This window comes from Peromyscus eremicus, chromosome 8a, assembly GCF_949786415.1.
Source record: "Peromyscus eremicus chromosome 8a, PerEre_H2_v1, whole genome shotgun sequence".
Lineage (NCBI taxonomy): Eukaryota > Metazoa > Chordata > Mammalia > Rodentia > Cricetidae > Peromyscus > Peromyscus eremicus.
In genome coordinates, this window is record NC_081423.1 from 88,163,273 (window position 1) to 88,186,111 (window position 22,839).

The 22,839-nt window shown below is 50.9% G+C and overlaps 2 protein-coding genes across 2 annotated transcripts; both read right to left on the reverse strand.

The window, feature by feature from the left end:
- Positions 1–2,508: 2,508 nt before the first annotated feature.
- Positions 2,509–4,135, reverse strand: LOC131917108 (somatotropin). Its single transcript, XM_059270742.1, has 5 exons — positions 4,067–4,135; positions 3,547–3,756; positions 3,218–3,334; positions 2,903–3,064; positions 2,509–2,709 (listed from the first exon to the last, which is right to left on the reverse strand). Exons 1-5 carry the CDS (start codon positions 4,133–4,135, stop codon positions 2,509–2,511), a joined length of 759 nt encoding a protein of 252 aa, XP_059126725.1.
- Positions 4,136–13,960: 9,825 nt separating this feature from the next.
- On the reverse strand, positions 13,961–17,125 carry Cd79b (CD79b molecule). The gene is made up of 6 exons (XM_059269775.1): positions 16,980–17,125; positions 16,285–16,335; positions 15,200–15,508; positions 14,883–15,001; positions 14,569–14,610; positions 13,961–14,467 (listed from the first exon to the last, which is right to left on the reverse strand). The coding sequence occupies exons 1-6, from the start codon at positions 17,044–17,046 to the stop codon at positions 14,369–14,371; spliced, it is 687 nt and encodes a 228-aa protein (XP_059125758.1). The 5' UTR covers positions 17,047–17,125; the 3' UTR covers positions 13,961–14,368.
- Between the last annotated feature and the right edge of the window lie 5,714 nt (positions 17,126–22,839).

The window sequence follows — 22,839 nt, forward strand, 5'->3', positions numbered from 1 at the left end:
TATGGATTAAAAGCCCAGGTGCTCATCTTCCTCTGTCCCCATGCGGTCCTTGACTAACTTGTCATCTCCAAATGCTTTGCACGTTTCACAATTGTTATTCTGCGTCCATTAACTGACACACCCCTGCTTCAGTCAGAATAGTTTCATGGAATGAGTTGTCTTGGGTTTTTCAGCTCAGAGAAGCCAAGGTACAATGTTGCCCCATTGTTCTGAATCTGAATCCAGCTGCCACCTGAGTTTGACACCAGCAAGATCAAGGTCATCTGCCTGAGGGGCATTGGTAGCATGGTTAGAAAAAAAAAAAAAAGCTTGGCAATGGCAGACTAACTGTGCCTGGAGGGTCTGAGGATCACTGTAGATGTAGTTCTGAACGGTCTTGTTAAATAAGAAACACAGAGCCAAATGCAGAGTTAAAAGCCCAGAGATCGAGAGATCGAGCAGCAGCCAAGAGTTAAGACCACCTTCTTACCCCTCGCTGTCGTCCTTCCCCTCAGAAAGAGACCTACTTCCTGTGTGTCTGTATTTTTTATTGACTTTCTGTTCTGCCTTCTCCTTTTTTTTTTTTTTTTTTTTTTTTTTTGGTTTTTCGAGACAGGGTTTCTCTGTGTAGCTTTGTGCCTTTCCTGGAACTCACTTGGTAGCCCAGGCTGGCCTCGAACTCACAGAGATCCGCCTGGCTCTGCCTCCCGAGTGCTGGGATTAAAGGCGTGCACCACCACCGCCTGGCTGTTCTGCCTTCTCATTGGTTCTAAACCCAACCACATGGCTTCTTCATTACTGCCTGTCTATACAGACCTCCAGGTCTTTATGGTTGGTACTTGGATTAAAGTCGTGTGTCACCAAGCTGGCTATGTCCTTGAACACACAGACTCTGCCTGTCATGTGATCGGATTAAGGGCATGTACTAGCACTGCCAGACTTCTGCTAAATGGCTTGCTATTAGCTCTGACCCCCCAGGCAACTTTATTTATTAACATACAAATAAAATCACATTTCAGCACAAATAAAATATCACCATAGATCACAGAGGACTCGCCTTCCAAAGTAGAAAGGCCCCGCTTTGGTCACTTCAAATGTCTTCCGTCTGTTATTCACTTCCAATGTTTGAGAATTACATTTCACATACATGTCTGGATGTCCCCACCTCAGAGGGTTTTAGAGACCTATTTCTCCATGGTAAATGGTGACAAGGTCAGAGGAACCCACATTTAACTAGACCCTCCATTCTTCATGATACACAGGTCCCAACCTTCCATCATGTAGCCCTCTCTCACAAGGAAGCCAAGTGTCAACTGTGGTTTATCCTCACCCAGGGAGCTTTCATCACTTCTGTGTTTCTCTATCTGATGCTTATTTGTGTGTGTGTGTGTGTGTGTGTGTGTGTGTGTGTGTGTGTGTTCCTGTGAGTGCAGTACACATACATGTGCGTGCTTATGCATACACGAGGACAACTTCAGGTGCCATCCTTGGGTACTATATACCTTGCTTTCTGAGACAGGGTCTCTCGCTGGACTGGAATTCACAAAGCAAGCAGGGAGCGAGCAGGGAGCGAGTTGCCTGTTTCTGCCTCCCTGTACCGGAGTTGCCATCGCACTCAGGGGTTGTTGTTGTTGTTGTTGTTGTTGTTGTAATGTAGATTTTGGAAATTGAACTCAGGTCCTCATGCTTGCAAGCCAAGCACCAACTGAGCCGTCCCTCAGGCCCTACCTGGTACCCACTGAAATGGCTGTGGAAATCTCCTTCTTAGAATCCATCTCCTACCTGCTTCCCCTACTTCAGAATTCAGACCCACTGGTTCCAGTTGCTCCAAACCCATTTGTTTTGTTTTTGTTTAAGACAAAGCCTTGCTATATAGACTGAGCTAACCTATATCTCACTATGTAGACTAGGCTAGCTTCGAACTCACAGCAATCTTCCAGCCTCAGCCTCTTAAATGCTGGGATTTCAGCTAGTTGTGTGCCACCATGCCCAGCTTCCAAACTAAATGAAAACCCGTCTTAAAATTTTTGCACAACAGTAATTCTGTGATTGTCCTCATGTTTTCTCTCTTGAAGATGTTTTTCTTTTGCTCCTCTGTCTCATTTTCATTTCTTCCAAATCTTGGGGGCAGGAGGCTGATTGGTCTTCCTGATTCTGGTTGGAGGAGAAAGGAATACCTCTGAGTACGTTATGGGGGTGACCTATGACCCTGTTGGCTTGTGTCTATCCAGAGAGCTGGGATTTTGACTGTGGAGTGGGTGCCGACTCATCATGTAATAGAGAAAGTGATGTGTTGACTCTATTTGGTCCAGAGAAAGTCAGGGCTACTTGTCCAGCAGCTCACGGGATTCTTACAGGTTGACTTCTAGGACTCTTGGAAACCATCCTTCCATCCCATAATAGAAGTACATCTAGCCAAGCAATATGATGCATCTTGATTTTATTAGGACAAAGCATAGGGACGGGCAGTTGCCAGGGTAAAGGGAGGCGCTGGGGGAGGACAGCGGAGACGCTGTAGTGTCTAGAAGGCTAGAAGGCACAGCTGCTTTCCACAAAGCGGCGGCACTTCATGACCCGCAGGTAGGTCTCAGCCTTGTGCAGGTCCTTCTTAAAGCAGGAGAGCAACCCGTAGTTTTTGAGCAGAGCGTCATCGCTGCGCATGTTGGTATCAAACTTATCATAGGTTTGCTTGAGGATTTGCCCAGCACGGGGGCTGCCATCTTCCAGCTCCTGCAGTGGGAAGGGAGGGTAAGGGAGGCAGAGGAGTCTCCGGAGCTGTGCCCTCCCCCACTCCAGGACCTAGAGAAAGGATGCTTTCTCAAGGGTCAAGGCCTGACTGGTAAACAGAGAATGGCAGTGAGCCCCCAGCTGGGCTCCAGGCAGAGACAAAGGACACTGTGGCCCACCCTAGTGCCATCCTCACCTGCATCAGAGCCTGGATGCCCTCTTCCAGGTCCTTCAGTTTCTCATAGACACGGTCCGAGGTTCCGAACATCAGGCTGTTGGTGAAGATCCTACTGAGGAACTGTGCGGGCCCCAGCCATGACTGGATGAGCAGCAGTGAGAAGCGAAGCAATTCCATGTCCTGAGAAGAAAGGGCAGGGCGGAGTGTACTGCCTTGTGACCTCTGCCTGGGACTCCAAGTTTGCCCCAGCTTCAGGGAGAAGGGGGTCTCTGGCCTGTAGTGCGGTTAGGGAAGGACAGGATTTGTGCAGACAAAGCCTGAGTGGCCACTCACGGTTCTCTGTTGGGCCTCCTCCTTGCCTGTGGGGGCTGGGATGGTCTCTGAGAAGCAGAAAGCGGCCTGGGTATTCTGGATGGAATAGCGTTGTCCCTCGGGGATGTAGGCACGCTCCTGGGGGAAGAGCGGTCAACGAGGCTGAGCCTGTAGGCTCTCTGTCACCACTACCTGATGGAGGACCCACTCCATTTCTGTTCATCTTGACAGCATTGGCTTGAGATCCCCGACCCCTCAGTTTCCTCCTATGACTTCCTGTTGTCTGGGGGCAGGGGTCTGGCCCTTCCTGCTTCCACAGTTGGGCAGGCACCCGTCTCTAGAGAACTTACAAACTCTTTGTAGGTGTCAGCAGCCAGCTGGTGCAGATGCTGGGCTCGGAGCACAGCGTTGGCAAACAGACTGGACAAGGGCATGGCAGGGAAAGCACCGGCCTCCTGAGGCCAGAGGAGGCAGAGCAAGGTGAAGGGCAGGAGCCAGGAGGTCCGAGAGTCTAGAGAGAGACAGGAGGGCAGGAAAACACTCAGAGCAGTGGCCAGTCTCTCCCAGTGCCCATGGGGACCCAGAGTGTTCCCACCATGGGCAGACGTTGGGCTGCACTCATGTTAGAAGCCTCCCATCCATCTTCAGGGCCCCTTGGTCCGTGTCACACCCAGCAGGATTTGAGAACGCTTACCTGAAGCCATTGCCAAGCAGTGGTCTGTCCACAGGACCCTGAGCACTTTGGGATCTGGTCTCTAGAATCCTGGCCTTGGTCCCTTGCACGGCCCTTTTTATACCCTACCTGTTTTCCCCAACCCCAAGGCCCTTGCCTTCTCCCTATACATTTATTCATGGGCTGGGGCCACTGACAGCTTGTGCTGATGGATAATTTAGGGGCTCCTCCCACTCACCATGTTCCCACTCCTCTCCTGCGGTCATGTCCCCGATCTTATCTCTCTGTCGCCACCTTTGCCAGGCTTGTGAGCATTGGTTATGCAAGATCTCAGCTACAGAGACCACCCAATGTGTCCTTTGGAGAGTATCCCAAGTCCAGGGTACTCTGGCGGGATGCTGTTGTTGGTTCACTGGGATGAGGGGCAACAGAGCCCCTCCAAGGAGGCATTGTCCCACCAATGTTTCTTTGTAAATTGTGTTTATTTACGTGTGTGTGTGCATGCGTGCATGCACACACATGCACGTGAGTGAATGTAGGGATCAGAAGATAACTTAGGAATTGATTCTTTCTATCATGTGGGTCCCAGGGATTGAACTCAGGTACTCAGGCTTGGCTGCAGGTGCCTTTACCTCCTGGATCATTTTTCTGGCCTTATTCTGTCTTTTTCTTCTTGAATGTGTGATTCCCTAAGTCCACATTCCCAGCATCCATGTCAAGTGGCTCACAACAACATGCAACTCCAGCTCTAGGGGATCTGATGCCCTCTTCTGGCCTCCATGAGCACTCACACATACACATGCACACACACACACACACACACACACACACACATACACACACACACATACACACACACAACATAGATTCATCCACATACACACCAAAATAATAATAATAATAATAATAATAATAATAATAATAATAACCTTAAAGAAAGAAAGAAAGAAAGAAAGGTGGCAGTGCATGCCTTTAATCCCAGCATTTGGGAGACAGAGGCTGGCAGATCTCTGTGAGTTCGAGGCCAGCTTAGTCTACAGAGTGAGTTCCAGGACAGCCAAGCCTACACAAAGAAACCCTGTCTCTAAACAAACAAACAAGCAAATGAATGAATGAATGAATGAATGAATGAATGGATGGATGGATGAATGAATAAAAATAGAGACAGAGATAGAGAAAGAATACGCGTGTTGGGAAAGGGGGGACCTCTTCCCCTATGGACAATGTAGGTTGGTGGAGGGCAGCTGGGTGTAGTGCTAACATTGACCACTAGAGGGTACCGTCCACGCATATTGCCCTCCCACAAACTCAAAGGTGCCCCTTAGGTCCGTGGGGCAAAGATCCAAACTTGAGGTATTGCCTCTGCTCCTTGGACCTGCCATGGAGCTGTAAAAACAAGAAGTAAAACTCGTGTAAACAGATTTGGACTTCAAGTTCTTCCCTGAAGCTATAAGGACGCCTTGGGTACCTTTAAGTTCAGGAAGCCATTCTGGGTTTTGAGTGGCAGCTCTGGGAGTCTGGGTCTGCACTCTGAAAGAAGTCCTTTCACTGGAGCCCCCAGCTCCTTAGCATCTGCCAAGAGTGTGTCAGGAGGCAAAGGACGTTCTCACATTTGGTCTCGTGAGTGTGGTGTAACCACAAACCCATTTCTTCATTTCAGAAGAAGAGACTGAGGTTCTGAAAGGACAGTTCAAGAGCTGCTTCTGCTGAGGCAGCAGCTCCCTCGCCTTGTAGTTCCCGTGTTCCATGGCCCAAGCGCCTTTACCCCTAGCACCTGTGTGGGACCAGCCAGTTATTTTAGCTTCTGAACCATTCTGAGTGCTCGGTCTCACCCCTAAATGCAAGAGTGCCTTGGCTTCATTTTGGTTTCCTTGCCCATTCCCAGGTGAAAATGTGCCAGAAGTGTGGGGTACAAATGGGAAAGCAGCAGTTCGAAGCCAGGGCCAAAGAAGGCTGGGCTGTGACAGCATGTGGACCTCACCAGCATCGATTCCCCAGCACTCCCTGCGTCTAAATCTTTGGATCTCAGGATGTGTAATGCCTGATCCAGTATGAAAACATACAAGCAAGCATCTCTCTCCAGAAGTAGCTGGTCGTGATATCAGCAACCACCATTGAAAAACCATGTCTGTGGGGTCTACAATGTGAATACTGGGGCCTCTACACCTCACCCCATTGAGGACCGGAAGATATAGCCTCTTAACATCACCCAAGCATTTCCCAACAACTGCCTCTGATTCATCGTTCTAAAGAGGCTGCTAGAGCCTTAGGGGCTGTTCCAGGCAGGTCTGGGGAAGGCTGCAGGGGATTACCGAAGATACAAGCTCTAAGAAAGATGGTACCAGAGAGAAAGTAAGGACACAATTTTCTCTCCTCCTTCCAACTCTCCCAAAGAGGAGGAGCTAGATGAGTAGTGGAGAATGGTCCTCAACCTCCTGCCTCCACTGCCATCCTCCCAAGCATGCCCTGGAAGAGAGGGTAATTGACATCTTCTCTTGTCATCTCAGAGCTGAAGTGACCCCAGAATGGGGACTTTGGGGACTCCTGGGGATACATCTTTATAGAACGTTAGTATTACAAGCTCTAGGCCCAGGAGGATGAACTGAAGATGAATGTGAGGTCATAGGAGTCGGTGATCTTTTCTCTAATCTGGACCATTTTAGGACCTCTGGTGACAGAGACCAAAACCAGAATTCGCTGCTACTGAAAGCTAAGCTCTGACTTAACCTAGGGTTTGTCCGACTCTTCTGGAAAGTTGCCTAGCCTCAGTGTACCACTGAGACCTCAGAATCCTTCGGGGTCAGAGGTTGCCAAACAATGGCCTCTGCAGGGGTCATCGGGGAGACGATGTAGCCAGCATCTCTGATTCCAGCCTCCAGAAGTTCAGGATGACATTTCTAAGAAATACCCATTTTAATCTCTATGAGTTCAAGGCCAGCCTGGTCTACAGTGCGAGTTCCAGGACAGCCAGGGCTACACAGAGAAATCCTGTCTCAAGACAAACAACCAACCAAACCAAACAACCAAAAGAAATACCCGTTTTAGAGCCAGAGAGATGACTTGGTCACTAAAGAGCTTGCTTCACAAGCATGAGGACTGAGCCTGGATCCCCAGCACCCAGCCTTTATAAGGCAGGGCATGTTGGCACGCACCTGTAATCCCAGTGCAGGCAGCACAGAGATGCCGGGATCCCGGGGGTTGCTCTAGCTGGATCTCCGAGTTTCAGGTCCAGGGAAGGGTTCCTTTCACTAAAAACCAGGTGAAGGGGCTGGAGGGCTGGCTCGGCAGTTCAGAGCACAGACTGCTCTTGCAGAGAACCCAGGTTTGGTTCCTAGCACCCACATAGGTCAGCTCACAACTGCTCGTAACTATAGTTCCAGGAGACCCAATACCCTCCTCTCACCTGAATTCATGTGTACACACACACACACACACACACACACACACACACACACACAAGAACACATAATTTCAAAATAAAACAGTAAAAGTAACACAGGGCAGACAGTGCTTGAGAAACCCTCTGCAGCCTGTTGACTTCTGGCTTCTGCACACAGTCACACACAGGTGCACACACTCATACACACACGTACAAACCGATACAGACATACACAAAGAACACCCCTTGGAGTCCATGGATGTCTTTGTCTGCAAGCCCTTTGTGTTGCCAGACTTGACTATCTCTGGGCTTCTCTGTATGTGCCACAGAAAGTCACAGATCTTCTCTTGATCCTAAAGTGGCCTCTTCTGTGCTCTGAGGTTCAAGTCTATGGGTGGGGGCAGTCTAACTCATCCTGGTTGTAGAGATGACCTCAGCAGGATTAGGGGTCCCTCTGCACGCTCCGCACCGGCAATTTAAAGTCCACCCTTCCACTTCTGGCTCTGTCCTCTTCTGGAGGTCAGAGTTGGTTATTGCATTCAATGTGTTTTTCTCCTCTTCAGTATTCTTTACATCAGGTTTAAACATATACATGACATAAATATATACATATACATATATATTACATACGAATGCATATATATTCTTCTTCAGGCTACCCTGGAACTCACTGTGTAGCCCAGGCTGGCCTCAAACTCATGACCCTCCTGTCTCAGTCTCCTGAGTGCTGGGCTTCCAAGTGTACAACCTCCCCTAATCCAGCTAGTACACGGCTCTTAGCAATACTGATCACTAACTTTATTGAGTCACAGGATTTAGACTTTAAAGTTGAAAGAATATTATTTGGGGACCCCCAAGGGCCTTTCCAGGTGAGGTGTGTTTCTGAAGACCCACTATGTGCCAGGAACTGTACTGGACAATAGGGCATGTGCGTCTCATTTGAGAGCTAAGGAGGCTGAGGCTTAGAGACAGACTGCCTGGGTCTTGCAGTTTCTAAGGGATGACTCTACAGTCGTGCCCACCCCACCCCACCCCCACGGCACTGCCTGGCATTCACAGGACCTTCCTCACTGCACAGCAAGCCCTCACACAGATGTTCAGTGAAGGTGGGAGGAATTGAATGCAAAGGGATTGAACGGGGGCATCCATAGACCTAAGAAAAGCCGTAGCAAAATAACAACCCGATGTGGCCTGATTTAGTGAACCGAATCAGATCATCCTTCATATTTGTATCGCACGTTTCAGTGTGCTTCATGGTTTCACTTCCTGTATCTCCTTGGACCCTGGAGTTCTCCCCACGACGCAGCAGAAGGCTCTGGGTAGAGGGAGGGTCTTAGAGGGCTGGGGGATGGCTGGGCAGGCACCCCTGTGTATCAGTGGCGTATTATTGATGCTGGGGGATAATCCATGAACAATTGTAACTGGATATGTTAAGGAAAAGTAAAACTTACTGAAAAAGACTGGGCTAGAGAGACACCTCAGTCAGTAAAGGGCTTGCCTGGCAATCAGGAGGACCTCTGTTAGAGTCCCCAGAAGCTGCATTTAAAAAAAAAGTGGGGGGCGGGTGGGTGAATTACCCTTGTAATCCTAGTGCTGGGGATACATCAACCAGAGGGTCTGTGGGAATGTGGAGATAGTGAGCCAGGCATCTTTGCTGACTCAGCCAGTTCCAGGCCAGCAAGAGACCCTATTAGAAAATTTTATTAGAAAAAAAAAAAAAATTAAAAGGTAGAATGGTGCCTGAGGAACAGCACTGTCCAAAGTTGTTCTCTGGCCTCCATAGGCACACGCACATATGTGTATGTATACATATACATACATGTGCGCTCATACCCACATGTATCCCCCCCCACACACACACACAATCATACTCACAGAAAAGCAGAGAAGTCTAGGATACTTTCCCTGATGGGTGCCTCGGTAACTTGCCCCTCCTGTCATCTTGTCCTCCGGCCATTTGTGATTATCTAAGATCATGGCCTCACTGTATCTTTGAGGTGGGATTCCCGCCCTTCTTCTTTTTTTTTTTTTTTTTAAGATTTTATTTATTTATTATGTACACAGAAGAGGGTGCCAGATCTTACTACAGATGGTTGTGAGCCACCACGTGGGTGCTGGGAATTGAACTCAGGACCTCTGGAAGAGCAGCTGGTGCTCTTAACCTCTGAGCCATCTCTCCAGCCCTCCCGCCGTTCTTTTACTCATTCCCCACCCTGTCCTACTTCTCTCGCTGAGACAGGGATCTCACAGCGTAGCCCAGGTTGGACCCAACTCTCTATCCTCTTGCCTCAGTCCCTGAATGCTGGGATTGCAGGTGCCTGCCAATCTTTTCCTCAGAGAGGAATCCACCCCCCACCCCCCCAAGGCAAACATTGTACCAGGAAGGTGGGCATACCTTGATGGACAAAAAATGCCATCTTTTCTTTTTTACTGGGGGGAGAACAAGCCATGCCATGGAGGGAGTGGGCAAGCTGGTATACTACTGGGCAAGGACCCAGAGGGACCTGTTCACAGGAACAAAGGCTTGGGAAAAGAGAACCCGGTGTGGGGGGGGCAGTCAGAAAACCAAGGGGGGCTCAGAGGGCCAACGAGCTACAAATAGCAAGTAGATATGTCACGTCTAGAAGTCCCCTTCCTAAAACAATTCTTTCGTTTTTCTGTTATTGGTTTGTTTTGTTTTGTTTTGTTTCTGAGACAGGGTCTCACTACATAGTCCAGTCATCCTTGAACCCGTGCAGTCCTCTTACCTCAGCCTCCCAAGTGCTGGGAATACAGCTGGGAGCCACTGTGCCCAACGTTACAGTTATTTTTAAATGAAAGGGGTAGGTACATGAACGTACAGCAACATATCCATGAAAAAATTAACCGAAAAAGTAGACAGGGCTGCATGCACGCACGGATAAGAAGTCTGCTCGAGCAGACCCACGCTTGCTGAATCTGGACCCTAATCTTATCTGGCTTTCCGTCCTGCCGTGTGGACAGAGCTGGGTTAGGGAAGTCCAAGGAAAGATGACAATTTTTTTAAAAAGATTTTTATTTATTTATTTATTTATTTATTTATTTATTTATTTATTTATTTATTTTTATTTTTTATTTGCTGTTTTGTTTGTTTTGACAACTCTGTAGCCCAGGTTGGCTTCACATGCACACATATCAATCCTCCTGTCTCAGCTTTCCAAGTGCGGGGGTGGGGTGGGGAGGAAGGGGGTTATTAGATGTAAGCCACCACACCAGGCGAAGATGTTTTTAAAAAACAACCACACTAGGCACTAGGATCAGTCAAAATGTTTTTAAACAAACTCCTTTCTGATTGAACTCAGAATTTAATGCCTGTTAATCTCTGTTCTCTGCAGGAAAGACTTCTGGGCTGGGGGAGGCACCTCCAGTTGAAGGTTGATGTTTTCGTTATAATGCAGTACGGGGGGGGGGGGGGCGGGGGGGGGCGGGGGATGTTATAGTGGGGGTGGGGGCAGCTCCAAGGCACAGGAAACATCCAGAAATCCCCCAGTTCTGAAGTGCACTAAAAAGAGCAGACAGAATCTGGGAATTCCAGTGTTCCCAGGTTGCTTTTGAGGCCCTGTCCTCGTGCAGGTGGCATAGCCAGCTCAGGCATGGCTAGCCGTGAGAACGACCTGCTGTTACCACCCAAACAGAGCTGGCTTTTTCTACCTTGTTTTTCTCTCATGTTTGAATCTGCTGGAAAAACACTCAAAGCCATGGGTCAGATGGCCCTAGCCCAGGCAGCACCTGCATTGAGAGGGCCGGAAGTCAAGCTGAGCAGAGGAGGAACTATTCTGTGCTTAAACCAGGGCCCCCGAGGGACCTGGCTGGATTCCCCCAGTGGGCAATGGGGCATGTGCCTACCAAGGGCCTCTGAGCTGCATTCTGCAGTAGGGAAGCTGGCCCAGGCCCCATTAAAAAGGGCGTGCTTCCGACCTGTGATAAGTGGGAAGAGTGAGGCTTTTCAAAACACAGCGCTTTAAAACAGCTAATGGCGGCATCCGGGGTTCTGTCCCCTAGTCCCTCCCTCCTTCCTTTCAGTTTTATGGCTGCCTGGCCCCGTAAAGGAGGTAGTGATAAAGCACGAGAGAGAGAGAGAGAGAGAGAGAGAGAGAGAGAGAGAGAGAGAGAGAGAGAGATGGCTTAGTGGTTAAGAGCACTGACTGCTCTTCTAGAAGACCCAGGTTCAATTTCCAGCACCCACAGGGTGGTTCACAGCTGTCTGTAATTCCAGTTCTAGACATCCCCCCAAAAAAAGATTACCCTTATGGTTAAGCTGTGGCTAAACAGTATCATGTAGATGAGGGGGTGCACCACAAAAATTTGGCATCTCTTAGGAGGTGCTCAACATTTATCTGTTGTGCTCAGGAATAGCTTTTGACTCACGTTCTGTTTCCTGGTTTATACACACTTGACATGTTTTCGAATTCATGGAATGATACAAATTTCCCATGTTCATAAATAAAAAAGTAAACAAACTTGATTATTTTATGTGACATTAAAAATATAAAACCAAACCTGGTGTGGTGGCACACACCATTAATTCAGGAGTCAGAGGCAGGTGGATCTCTGTGAGTTTAAGGCCAGTTTGTTCTACAGAGCAAGTCCCAGGCCAGCCAGGAATTTATAATGAGAACTTGGCTGGGGAGATGCCTTGCTTGGTAAGTGCTGGCCACATAAACGTGAAGACTTTCCTTCATTTCCCAGAGCTCAGGTACAAAGCCTTGGCATGACGGGGCATACTTGTGATCCCAGGGCTGGGGAGGCAGGGAAGGCAGACGCTTGGAGCTGGATGGCCAGCCAGGTTAGTCCCATCTACAAGCTCCAGGCCAGTCAGGGGCCCTGTCAATCAAATTCAAGAAGCACTCCATATTTTTCTGTATGAGAAATACCCAGTATCTGGCTCAACTCCCTCCTTTAAATTTTTTAGACAGTTCTCAAAATATTGCCAAGGTGGGCTTTGAACTCAAGATCCTTCCTCAGCCGGGGTAGCTGGGATCAACAGGGGTGAATGAATCATAACGGTTTGTGCCAGATGGGATTAATGTTTCCCCTGTTACAGTTAAAGCAACCGCAGTCTTTGGTGCTCCTGACCCTCACTGTTATGACCTAGCTAGATCTCCAAGTCCTGTGTCAGTTCCAGGGACCCACAAGACAGACAGGGTGATGCCCTGAGAACTCCCGAAACAGAAAAACACCCCAAGTAGGAACTCCTCCATCAAAACCAAGGAAGCTACTGTCCTGTGAAGGTGTCTGCTGAGGGGGGTGCCTCCTGCCCAAATGATTTTTCGTCAACAAACATTTCAAGGCCCAAGGAGGCCCTGCTACTGAAACGTGGTAGTCTGTCGGTAAAGTCAAGGCCTCCCCTGAACCAGGGAAGCCCCAAGCAGGGGGAGATCCTGTTAGAGGAGTAGTGAAGACTCCCTTACCCTGGCTGCCTGGTCCCTGGTGGAGGTAGAGGACAGAATTAGCCCGAGTATGCAAAACAGCAGGAAAGCAATGGCTCCAGCTCAGTGACAGCAGATGGCAAAACAAGACTGTCCCCTCCGGCAACCCAGAACTGGGAGGATCAGCGAGGCCCACCTCAACCAGCCTGGCCCAGAGGTCAGGCGCGCTTTGTGGCAGGGACTCTGACCTGAAGCCCCAGGCACATGCCTTACCCACCTGTCCCACCCCGAATTCCTGTGGGTGCTGTTGTCCCGGTCTTTCCCAGAGGCTGCCAGCTGCCCAGGGTAGAGATTCACCCGCCTGAATCCGCAGCAGGGATGGCAGAGATGTGTTGCGGGTTCCACCAAGGAGTAGAGTGCCGGAGTGGAGCTTGGTAGGGAGACTCGGCTTAAACGTCTTAACTGCCCTCAGCTTCCCAGATAGATTAGGACTTGATTTGTAAGGCCTTAGAGGCCAATGGGGTGGGGGAAAGAGTGCTTTCTGTCTCTGTGATACTGGGATCACCCTGACCAAAAGCCCCCAAAATTTACCATTCAAATATCCCCTTTAGGAATCAATCTCTCTCTTAAGACAGGGTTTCTCTGTGTAGCTCTAGCTGTCCTGGAACTCATTCTCTAGACCAGGTTGGCTTTGAACTCACAGAGATCTACCTGCCTCTGCTTCCCAAGTTCTGGGATCAAAAGTGTGTGCCACCACACCCAGCAGTAATCTCTCTCTCTCTCTCTCTCTCTCTCTCTCTCTCTCTCTCTCTCTCTCCCTCCCTCCCTCCCTCTCCCTCCCTCCCTTCCTCTCTCTCCCTCCCTTCCTCTCTCTCTCTCTCTCTCCCTCCCTCCCTCCCTCCCTCCCTCCCTTCCTCTCTCTCCCTCCCTTCCTCTCTCTCCCTCCCTTCCTCTCTCTCTCTCTCTCTCTCTCTCTCTCTCTCTCTCTCTCTCTCTCTCTCTCTCTCTCTTCAATGGTCCAATGGAGAGTAGGGTGAAGGTATCCCTGTTCAGCAGAAGGACAGGTTGGATCCTCTTCCTCCAATGACTGTTCCAGGGTAGGGGTGTGACTGTAGACCCCAGCCAGGCCTTCAGGGAGAAGGGTGGGGTGACTAGGGCAGTCACTACGCCCCACAGTTTCATAAGGCCATAGGTACCTCATTCAGATACCACCATAGCTCACAAAATCATTCCCACCCACCCAGTTCCTAGAGATGGATGTCATGAATGCCTCTGGTGACAGACACATTGTTTATTCCACAGGAGGATGGGTTGTAGGCTAGGCAATCCCTGGGATGGGAGAGAGAAATGACATTCTCGCAGGCCCTTCTGGTGCCAGTGGGGACCATGGTCCTTCCTGGGCTCTTCAGGAAGCTAGTCTGCTCTGAGTCCATTTGCAGGTTCCCACAAGTCTCTGTTTCCTGTCCCAAACACGAGGACAGACCCTGCATGACACTTCTACAAGTCTTGAGTCCAGTCTGTCCCCAGAAAACTCCCCACTCCATGTCACTGTCCCATTGTCCTTCTACCCCAAGCCTATCAGCAAGAGCTGGGGACCAGGGGCTGGAGAGAGAGGTGGCATTGGTGGTCCAGCTTCAGATGCTGGCTGGGGATCCAGGAAGGAAGGGCTGGGCTATGAGCCAGGCAGTTCGGAAGCAGTGAGGCCCAGGAGTTGGGCAGGATGAGGGTGGCCCTCATTCCTGACCTGGGTGTTCTCCGACAGACCACTTTACCTCCCCTGTCCGGAGAGTCACGATGTCTTCATAGGTGGCTGTCTGGTCAATGTTCAGGCCCTAGAAAAACGAATTGATGCTCAGGTCTGGGCCACATTCTAACCACGCCAACAGAGGGTGACCCCTGCAGCTCAGACCTGCTAGGTTACACTGTCCCTTACCTCGTAGGTGTGATCTTCCTCCATCCCTGCCTTGCTGTCATCCTGTGGGGGTACAGGGGAAGAAGAACGCAGTTCAGAGTGTTAGGGTCCTCTATCCCTAATGGGCCAGGGGCGTGGGTCTGGGTGGGGGGCGGGAAGAAGTAGTCTCCAAGAACAAATGAATGAACGAGCAGGGAACCAATGGACAGAACTTGGGGCGGGGCCTGTTCCAGAGAGCAGCCGCAGAGTCTGAGAAGATGGAGACCCTGCCCATGTCTTTTCTGCCCTGTGCCCACCTCCCACCTTTCCCAAGGATCCCCAGCTCCCGTGGGCACCTTGTCTAGCAGCAAGAAGATGGGTACAATGATGAAGAGAATGATTAGGAGGGTCTGGATCATGATGATACCATCTTTCAGTGTGTTCCGCTGCTTCAATTGTTCCAAGGTGCTGAATCCTGGGGCAGGGGGACAGGGCATAATGCTGGAGCTGAAGGTTAAATATGGCGACTCTTTGGACACCCTCAGGACCTACTTGCCCAGCAGCTCTCCTGGGAGTTCTAGGGCCATAGGCATAGCCACCTCCCCTGGTAGGCAGGCTGGGCTGGGGCGTGGACATGGATGGCTACGTGAACAGAAATCTACCCTGCACACACCTAAGACTTTAATTTCTGAGCCACAGCTCCAGGTTGCATCCAAGTTGGTGTTGTTACATTGTTGCTTGCAGAAGTAGACACCATTGTCCTCAAACTGGATACTTTGGATGGTGAGGGTGGAGACGGAGCCATTCTGCATCATCGAGAGATGTCCTTCGTTTTGGAACAGCTCCTGGGGCTCCTGGTCCCCTTGCTTTCTGAACCAGGTCAGGATGCCAGGGTATTTTGAGGAGCAGTAAAGCTTCACCATGGAGTTTCGCTTTTTGGCTACATACCTTGGGTGCTGGCCTATCTCGGAACAAGAGCTTCCTGTGGACACCAAGGCAAGGTTCGAAATCTGGCTTAGTGTCTTCCTGTTTGCAGCCTAGCCCACTGTAGAAGACCCTGACCCAGTTTAGCTGACCTCACATGTCTTGAGCATCAGGTTTATGAAACAGTCCAAAGGCAGAGGTGTGGGGAAGTAGGTCATGTGAGAGGCCACATACTGTTTCACACCTCTGCCTGATCAAACTTCTGTCCATTTGTCTTTCCTTAAGAAGGATTCTTGAACTTTCCCATTGCTTTCATATCCACTATAACAGCTAGATCCAGACCTCATCTGCTGGACAGCCTTCTTGGCCTCATTGGTTACTTCAGCTCTTTGGGTTTCCTACACTCACCCCAAATCCTCAAGGGCTCCCCACTGTCCCCAGGGTGATAAAGGTAGAATCCTTAGGCTCCCACCTGAGGCCCTCCTCTCTTACCCTCTCGACCCACTCATAGACCCACTCCTCTCCATGTTCAGGCCTGAGAGGTTTGTTGGGTCTCAGCTACACAGACCCAGGCCTGTAGCCTTGTGGAGTCCTGTCTAGTTGTCATGCTCTGATCCACAATGTTGGCTTAGTTCTGGCCCTCGGCAGCCAAGACTGGAGCATACTAGCCTGATGAGGGACGACAGCCATCCAGAAATGGAGCTTCAGTGAGAGACCTTAAGGAGGTATAGGTATGGGACCCCAGATGAGGAGTTCCAGGCCAAGATATGGGACCACAGTGGCTAGGGTTGAACAGATACATTTGCTTGTGAAGTGATGGGTGAGGCAACTGACCTTGGAAATTCTGTGACAGGTCACTGTTTGTCATTGCTGGTACCAGCTCACCTGGAGGGTGGGAAGAAGTGGGCAGGGCTAGGTCAGGCCTCTCTACCCTCAGTTGATGGCTCCACCCTTACCCCCTCCACATTCCCAGGGTCACTTCCTCCTTCCAGGATTACAGCTTCAAGCCCCTTTAACTCTCCCTATGTCTGTACTAAAAAGAGGCAGAAATAAGGTAGGGTACTAGAAGCCCCGCTCACGGCTCCCTTCTGCCTTTGACCCTCAGGCTGGCCTGGAGCTTCTGCAGATAAGGAGAAGAAGGCCACAGATGGGAGGGCTTGCCCAGTCTTTCAAAGAAAGGACCATTCCTGAACCATGCTATCTTCCAGGTTATGGGGACCAGCATTTCCCATGCTCTGTGCCCTCAAGGTTTAGCTGGGAGCCCCCATGCTGTCCCCTCTTCCTCCTGGGCTCGGCTCTTCCAGGTCATAGCTAGCAACAAGATTAGCCCCTTGCGCCCAGCTCGACCTGAAACCCTCCAGGCTGGAGAGGGGCTGGGACCTCAGGCCCTGAGCCTTGCCATAAGACCCACAAGCTAGGCATAGGACAGTCAGACAGAGGTAAAGGCGGGAGCCTGAGTCTCAACCCAGAAGGAGCCGACGGGCCTGTCTCAAAGCCAGCAGACCTATTGTCTGACACATAAGCCATACCTGAAAAAAGCAGCAGCAGGAACAACAGCCAGTGGCAGGACATAGAAGATGGCACCAGTGTGGTCATGGTCACTGCTCCGTCTCTGAGTCCAGGCCCGTCACCACTCAGGAGGTTTTTGGGAGAAACATGTAACTGTGTGTCAGCCTGGGCTGCAGCCTGTCTGCTCTCCGCCTCTTCCCCGTTAGGCCCCTTCCTGCCATGCAAATTGAGACCCAGGGGAGGCACCATTTCTCTAGGGACCCTAGGGGAGGGAGGCCTCATCAGCTGGCCTGCTGGAACTTGATGGTGGCCCTGCCTGGATGGCACAGCTTGGGGTTCTGTGAAACAGTAGAGACCCTGGGAGGGGAGGGGGTGCTCCTGAATCTTCTAGGGACAACCTGTGTTTCTCTCTCTACCCCAGTGGGAGGTCATTTCCTGGGCCGGCCAGCCTCGACTGTGGTTGCCTTGCTATGGAAGGGCAGGGCTAGGTGCAGTTAACTAAACACATACCAATCCTCTGTATCAGTGGTTCCCAACCTGTGGGTTGTGACCATCGGAAACACATATTTCTGATGGTCTTAGGAACCCCCAACAATAAATTTATTTGTGTTGCTACTACATAACTGTAATTTTGCTACTGAGAGGTAGCATAAGAAATAAGTATTTTCCGCTGGGCGGTGGTGGCGCACGCCTTTAATCCCAGCACTTAGGAGGCAGAGGCAGGCTGATCTCTGTGAGTTCAAGGCCAGCCTGGGCTACAGAGTGAGTTCCAGGAAAGGCACCAAAGCTACACAGAGAAACCCTGTCTGGGGGTGTGTGGGGGGGGAAGGGTTTCCAATGGTTGTGACCCACAGGTTGAGAACTATTGCTTAAATGAATCTGACCTTGGGCTCTCTGCCCTGGGCAGCCTTTATCCTGTAGGAAGAGGTACCCTGAGGAAGGACAGTGCAGGGGATAGACTCACACCAGGCTGCTGGAGAGGTCCAGAGAAAGGTTCCTTGGAGTACAGAAAGTCATGTCAAAAGTTGACTCTGTGGGAAGGGAGCCATGAGGTTCTTGTGCAAAAGTATGCCAACTGATAGAAAAAGATACAGCCTAGGGCCTTGACAGGACACTCCTCTCCTTGCATATGAGGTTGCTGTGGGTTGCCAAAGGGGCTGGACTTAAGTGTCTAACCATTCAGGGAAAATCGACCACATAACCATCATGGTTGAAGGGGCTTTTCCGGGAATTCTGTGGGATGCTGAGGTCCCCGAAGCATTGTATGTAGCTCTAGGGGTCCTGAGCAGGGGTGAGGCGGAGATGGGAGAGCCTCCTGGTTCTGTAGGCTCTTTGGGTTTATCTTGACAGCAAGCATGACCATAGGGACCACAGCATTCAGGGGTTCATCTGAGCTTAGCTTTGTGTCCTTGCCTCGGGGTCTGGGCAACCCTTAGCAGCCTCATGCCTTCAAGTCTTGTGTCTCCCCCTAAAAGCTTCTTTTTCTGTCTTGTGTCCTGATCCCCAGGAAAGACAGACAGATGTTGAATCTTTGGTATTCCCTTTACATCTCACTGTCCCCACAGCAGCCTGTATGGCTGGCAAGATGGCCCACATTTGGAGAACAGCTGCCCTTTTCTTCCCACAGCAGGGTTGGAAGGTGAGAGGGTGGTGTCCGGGCATTCCTGCCTCTGTCCTGAGCCGTACCTCACTTGACAGTATGAGGGTCAGCTACTAAGGAAGTATAGTAGGCCGGGGTCCTGGGTTATGGAAATTGGGGGTAAGAGGGTTAAATTTTTATCTGAAAAACAATTCATTCCGGGCAGTCCCACATGTTTTTTATTCTTTCCAGATGTTCCCAGTGGAAAAAAAAAATTCTCTGAAAAGGTGTCAGATGTTCAGCTCACAGGAGACACAGCACCAGAAAAAGAATGTCGCCTAAGGTCAGCATGGGGATCATAGACCCTCCCCTGGCAGTGAGTCAAAGTCCGGGGTCCCTCCTCTCAGGAGACTGGACCCTGAGGAGGTGATGACAGAAGGCTTGTTGGCTTTGAGGCTAGTGAACCTCAAAGTTGGGAGGTTAATAGCAAAGTTTTTGGGGGTCACACACGTGATTGCTGAGGAGGTGGCTCTGAGCTCAGGTGTATGGGGGGGCCACAAGGGGTTGGCAGGGGGTGGTTGACCTCAACATCCCCGTGGGAGGGATGCAGATGAGCCCTTTGGGCTTCATTCCCATTCATGCCAGGCAGGGAGCCAGTGGGGCCCCACCACCACAGGGCTATTGGTCACAGTTTGGGCCACGCTGTTCCCTTGCTAGTGACCGCATCACTAAGCCTTGTACAAGCCTGTGACGCCCATTCCTTCCCAGAACAGGAGGCCTTGTAACCCACCCCCGCCTCTGCCCTGGCCTGTCCTAGCTACACAGCCCAACATCTGGTGACCTCTCTCTTCCCCTTTCCAGGAAGACAGCACCAAAACAAGACATGGAAGACTGGAGAGAAACAAGGTGCTCAGGCGTGTGGAAAGAAGTCAGGGACTCCCTGGTGGGAGAGGTTAGGAAGTGTGTGTGAGAAAGAAGAGCTCAAACCTTCCCCATTCTTGCCTCAGTATCCTGGGCCTGTAGATCTTAGTTGCCAGGAGGAGGAGGGGCTGGTAAACTCAGGTTCAACCCCAGGTGAGCTAGCCAAAGTCCCTCACCTAGGAGCACTTAGAGATGTGCCTGAGCAACCGTGATAGTCACAGCGGTGTCCCTGGCTCACAAAGGCTCTGGATAAGATGGATCATGGCCCATGGAGTAATTTCTCAGCCTGATCTGCCAACAGCACCCAGGGAGAAAGTGCCCAGTCCTAACCGCTAAGAGATCAAGCTTTCTCATCTGTATGAAATAGAGGCAATCCCAGTAGCCAGTTCTCCATAGGGTGGCCGTGCCCACCGGAAGCTGCCCTGCATCCTTGGCTGTGTGTGAGCACTCCACCAAGAGAGGAGTGGGGAGGGAGAATTTTGAGACCCAAGCCCCTGCTATCTACACCCCCCACATGTTTTTCCTTTCTTCTTCTGACAGAGATCCAGGAAAGATGGACTGGGGCCCCCTGCAATCTTTCTGTCCTCGGGGCTGGGGAGACCCAAATAAGTTCTGGAGAAGTAAGTGAGAAGAGACCTCTTCCCCCGGGAGGAGGCACAGGAACCCTGCAGAGTGGGTGAACCCAAGCTCAGGGGTGTTCATGCTTAGAGTCAGGAATTGCTCTAGAAAATATACTTCCATATAAAATGACACCCCACCCACTGGGCACATGCACCGAGTTTGCTTTGTAAGAAATGGTCTCTGCTCTGCACAGGTCCATGTGGCCCTGGGCTCGGGTGGGGACCAGGAGCAGTACTGAGAAAACAGCCCCTCAGAGCAGGGTGGACTACCATGAACCCCACAAGTGCCTTAAGGTCTGGATGAGGGGACAGAGAGGTGAAAGGGGCCTCTGGAGACAGGTGCTACGGATGCAGGATCCCAACACATCTTTTGGGGGGCTGCCCATTAGAAGAGAAGGAGCGTGAGGCCAGGCCTGGACTTCCTCTTCCTGTCCTGGCTCCCAGAGGCTCCTGCATCATGCCTACTTGGCACAAATTGCTGGTTTACCCTTCTTCTTGCCTCCCTCAGCCCTCACCTGCATGGAGGTGCAGAAGGAGACCACATTCCAGAGGCACCAGGGGAGAGTTTATTATAAGAATTGTACAAAGAAGCTCATCCGACAGCCTGGCTTTGAGCTGGTTCCCACCTAGACAAGGTGGGAACAGGGCTCACTCCTTAGAGAGGTCCACGGGCAGCAAATGCAAACTCTGCTCACGGCTCTTCCTCTGCAGTGATTCCACAGTTGGTGGAGAAGGTCAGACCTAACAGATTCCTGAGGCTCTGGGGGCCAAACCAGGCTGGGCCCGTGTGGGAAAGGTGTGGTTGGCGGGTTCTGGGCAGAGGACTACTGACTCTCACTGGGGAAGCTTTCTAAAGGGACAGTCAGTTGCCTTAGGAAGGAGACCTCAACTCCTTCGACAGAAGGGACACAGTGAGAAGGAGACCCAGAGTGGGGACGAGACCGTGGTTATGAGCACAAGAAGCAGAGAAAGGAGAAGAGCGAGTCTCCGAGAAAGGAGCCAGAGGGATATCCAGGTGAGGCGGGGAGGGCTGAGAGAGCAGAGCAAGCAAGAAGACTGGCCCGAGGTGTGCACATACGTGAACACACAGGTGTGTGCACACGCACCTTGTTCTGAAAGTTTTGCCGATTCCTGAGTTTTACTCAAACTGTTTATGAGAAACAAGAAGGAAAAAAAAAAAAAAAAAAAAGGAATTTAGGCCAAGTAGGGCTGCAAGTGCAAAGTTTAGAATGTGTGCTCATCCTTATTTACTCCCTCACAACAAAACTCACTCTCCTACATTTAGGGATACTTAGATGAGCAAACCCGCAGGGGAGATACACACTTCCGTCTCTCTTCTCCCTCTCTGTCACACTGACACACGCAGACACAAACATTCACAGATACATTGTGTCTGCAGACACAAGTGGTTCACACATACACGGTTGTGTACAAACACATGAACTCAGGCTCACAACCACGCAGATGTACAGGGACACACACAAGTGTCTGAATCCAAAGACCCCTGAGCAGGACCCTCACTCCCTCTTCTGAGCCTGATTTCTGTTCTCTGAGAGTCAGCAGAACCTGGTCCTGGTGAGCAGAGCTAAAGAAAGTGGCTTTCAGCCGGGTGGTGGCGGCACACACGCCTTTAATCCCAGCACTCGAGAGGCAGAGGCAGGTGGATCTCTGTGAGTTCAAGGCCAGCCTGGGCTACAGAGTGAGTTCCAGGACAGCCAGGTCTACACAGAGAAACCCTGTCTCGAAAAACAAAAAGAAAGAGAAGAAAGCAAATGGCTTTCCTTCCCAGGCTGCAGGAAGACTGAAGCCAAACCTGGAAGGCCTTCTTGATGGCATGCCCTAGCCCCAGCATCAATAACTCTCCCGTGAGCTCGGTTCTAACATTCTCAAGGTCACTTTGGGGAAGCAGGGCAAGACAAGGAGCAGGGAAGAGATGGGCAGAGATTAGACAAGAAGGAGGAGAGGTCTCAGCCCTGGGGGTCAGAGGAAGGCAGAGAGAGGAAAGAGGGAGCGAACAGATTCTTCTTAGAGAGTATCAAACCCGACTGCAGCCAGACCTGGGGGCTCAGGCCCAAGCGCATGAACACAGCTGGCAGGACCCAGCCTGTAGGACCCATCCATGCATCCTAGAGAAAGGTAATTCCCGAGGGGAATCCTTCCTTGGTTCTTCCCCCAGGGGCCAGCCAGGGGAGCTGTCCACCGGCCTGGATATGACTGGGTGAAAGGTTTCAGAAGTCATGTTTCCAGCCTGATACATCCGGATCCAGTGGCCAATTGGCTCTGTGCAGCAATTTCGGTACCAGAACTATTTCCTTTTTGCAGGGCACTCCTGAGCTGGCAGGGGGAAGCTGCGTCCGAGTCACAGGGACGGGAGCACTGGCTAAGCCCTGGGGTCAGGTGTAGGTTTTTGAGGTTAAGACTTGTCTTTGTCCTGGCTAGAGCTGGAGGACTTGGGCCCTTCAGAGTAGTGACAGCAAGGCAGCCAATCCCTCCATGATATGCTGGCCCTTCCCCAAGTAGGGAACAGCATTCTGGTGTCCTGGCCAAGAGAATATCTGTCACAGTAATGTAAAGATGAAATTGGGAGGCAGGGGCTTCGGCCCCACCTGAGCCCTGGCACAATTCCCATTTCCCTCAGCCCAGGTGTCAAGCCCTGACTAGGCCCTGCCTCAAAGTCCCATCCTCCAGCTCTGCACACAGCTCTGTCATGGGAGCTTCAGGCCTGTGTCAATGCTCAGCTGGCCACCTTGATACCACTCT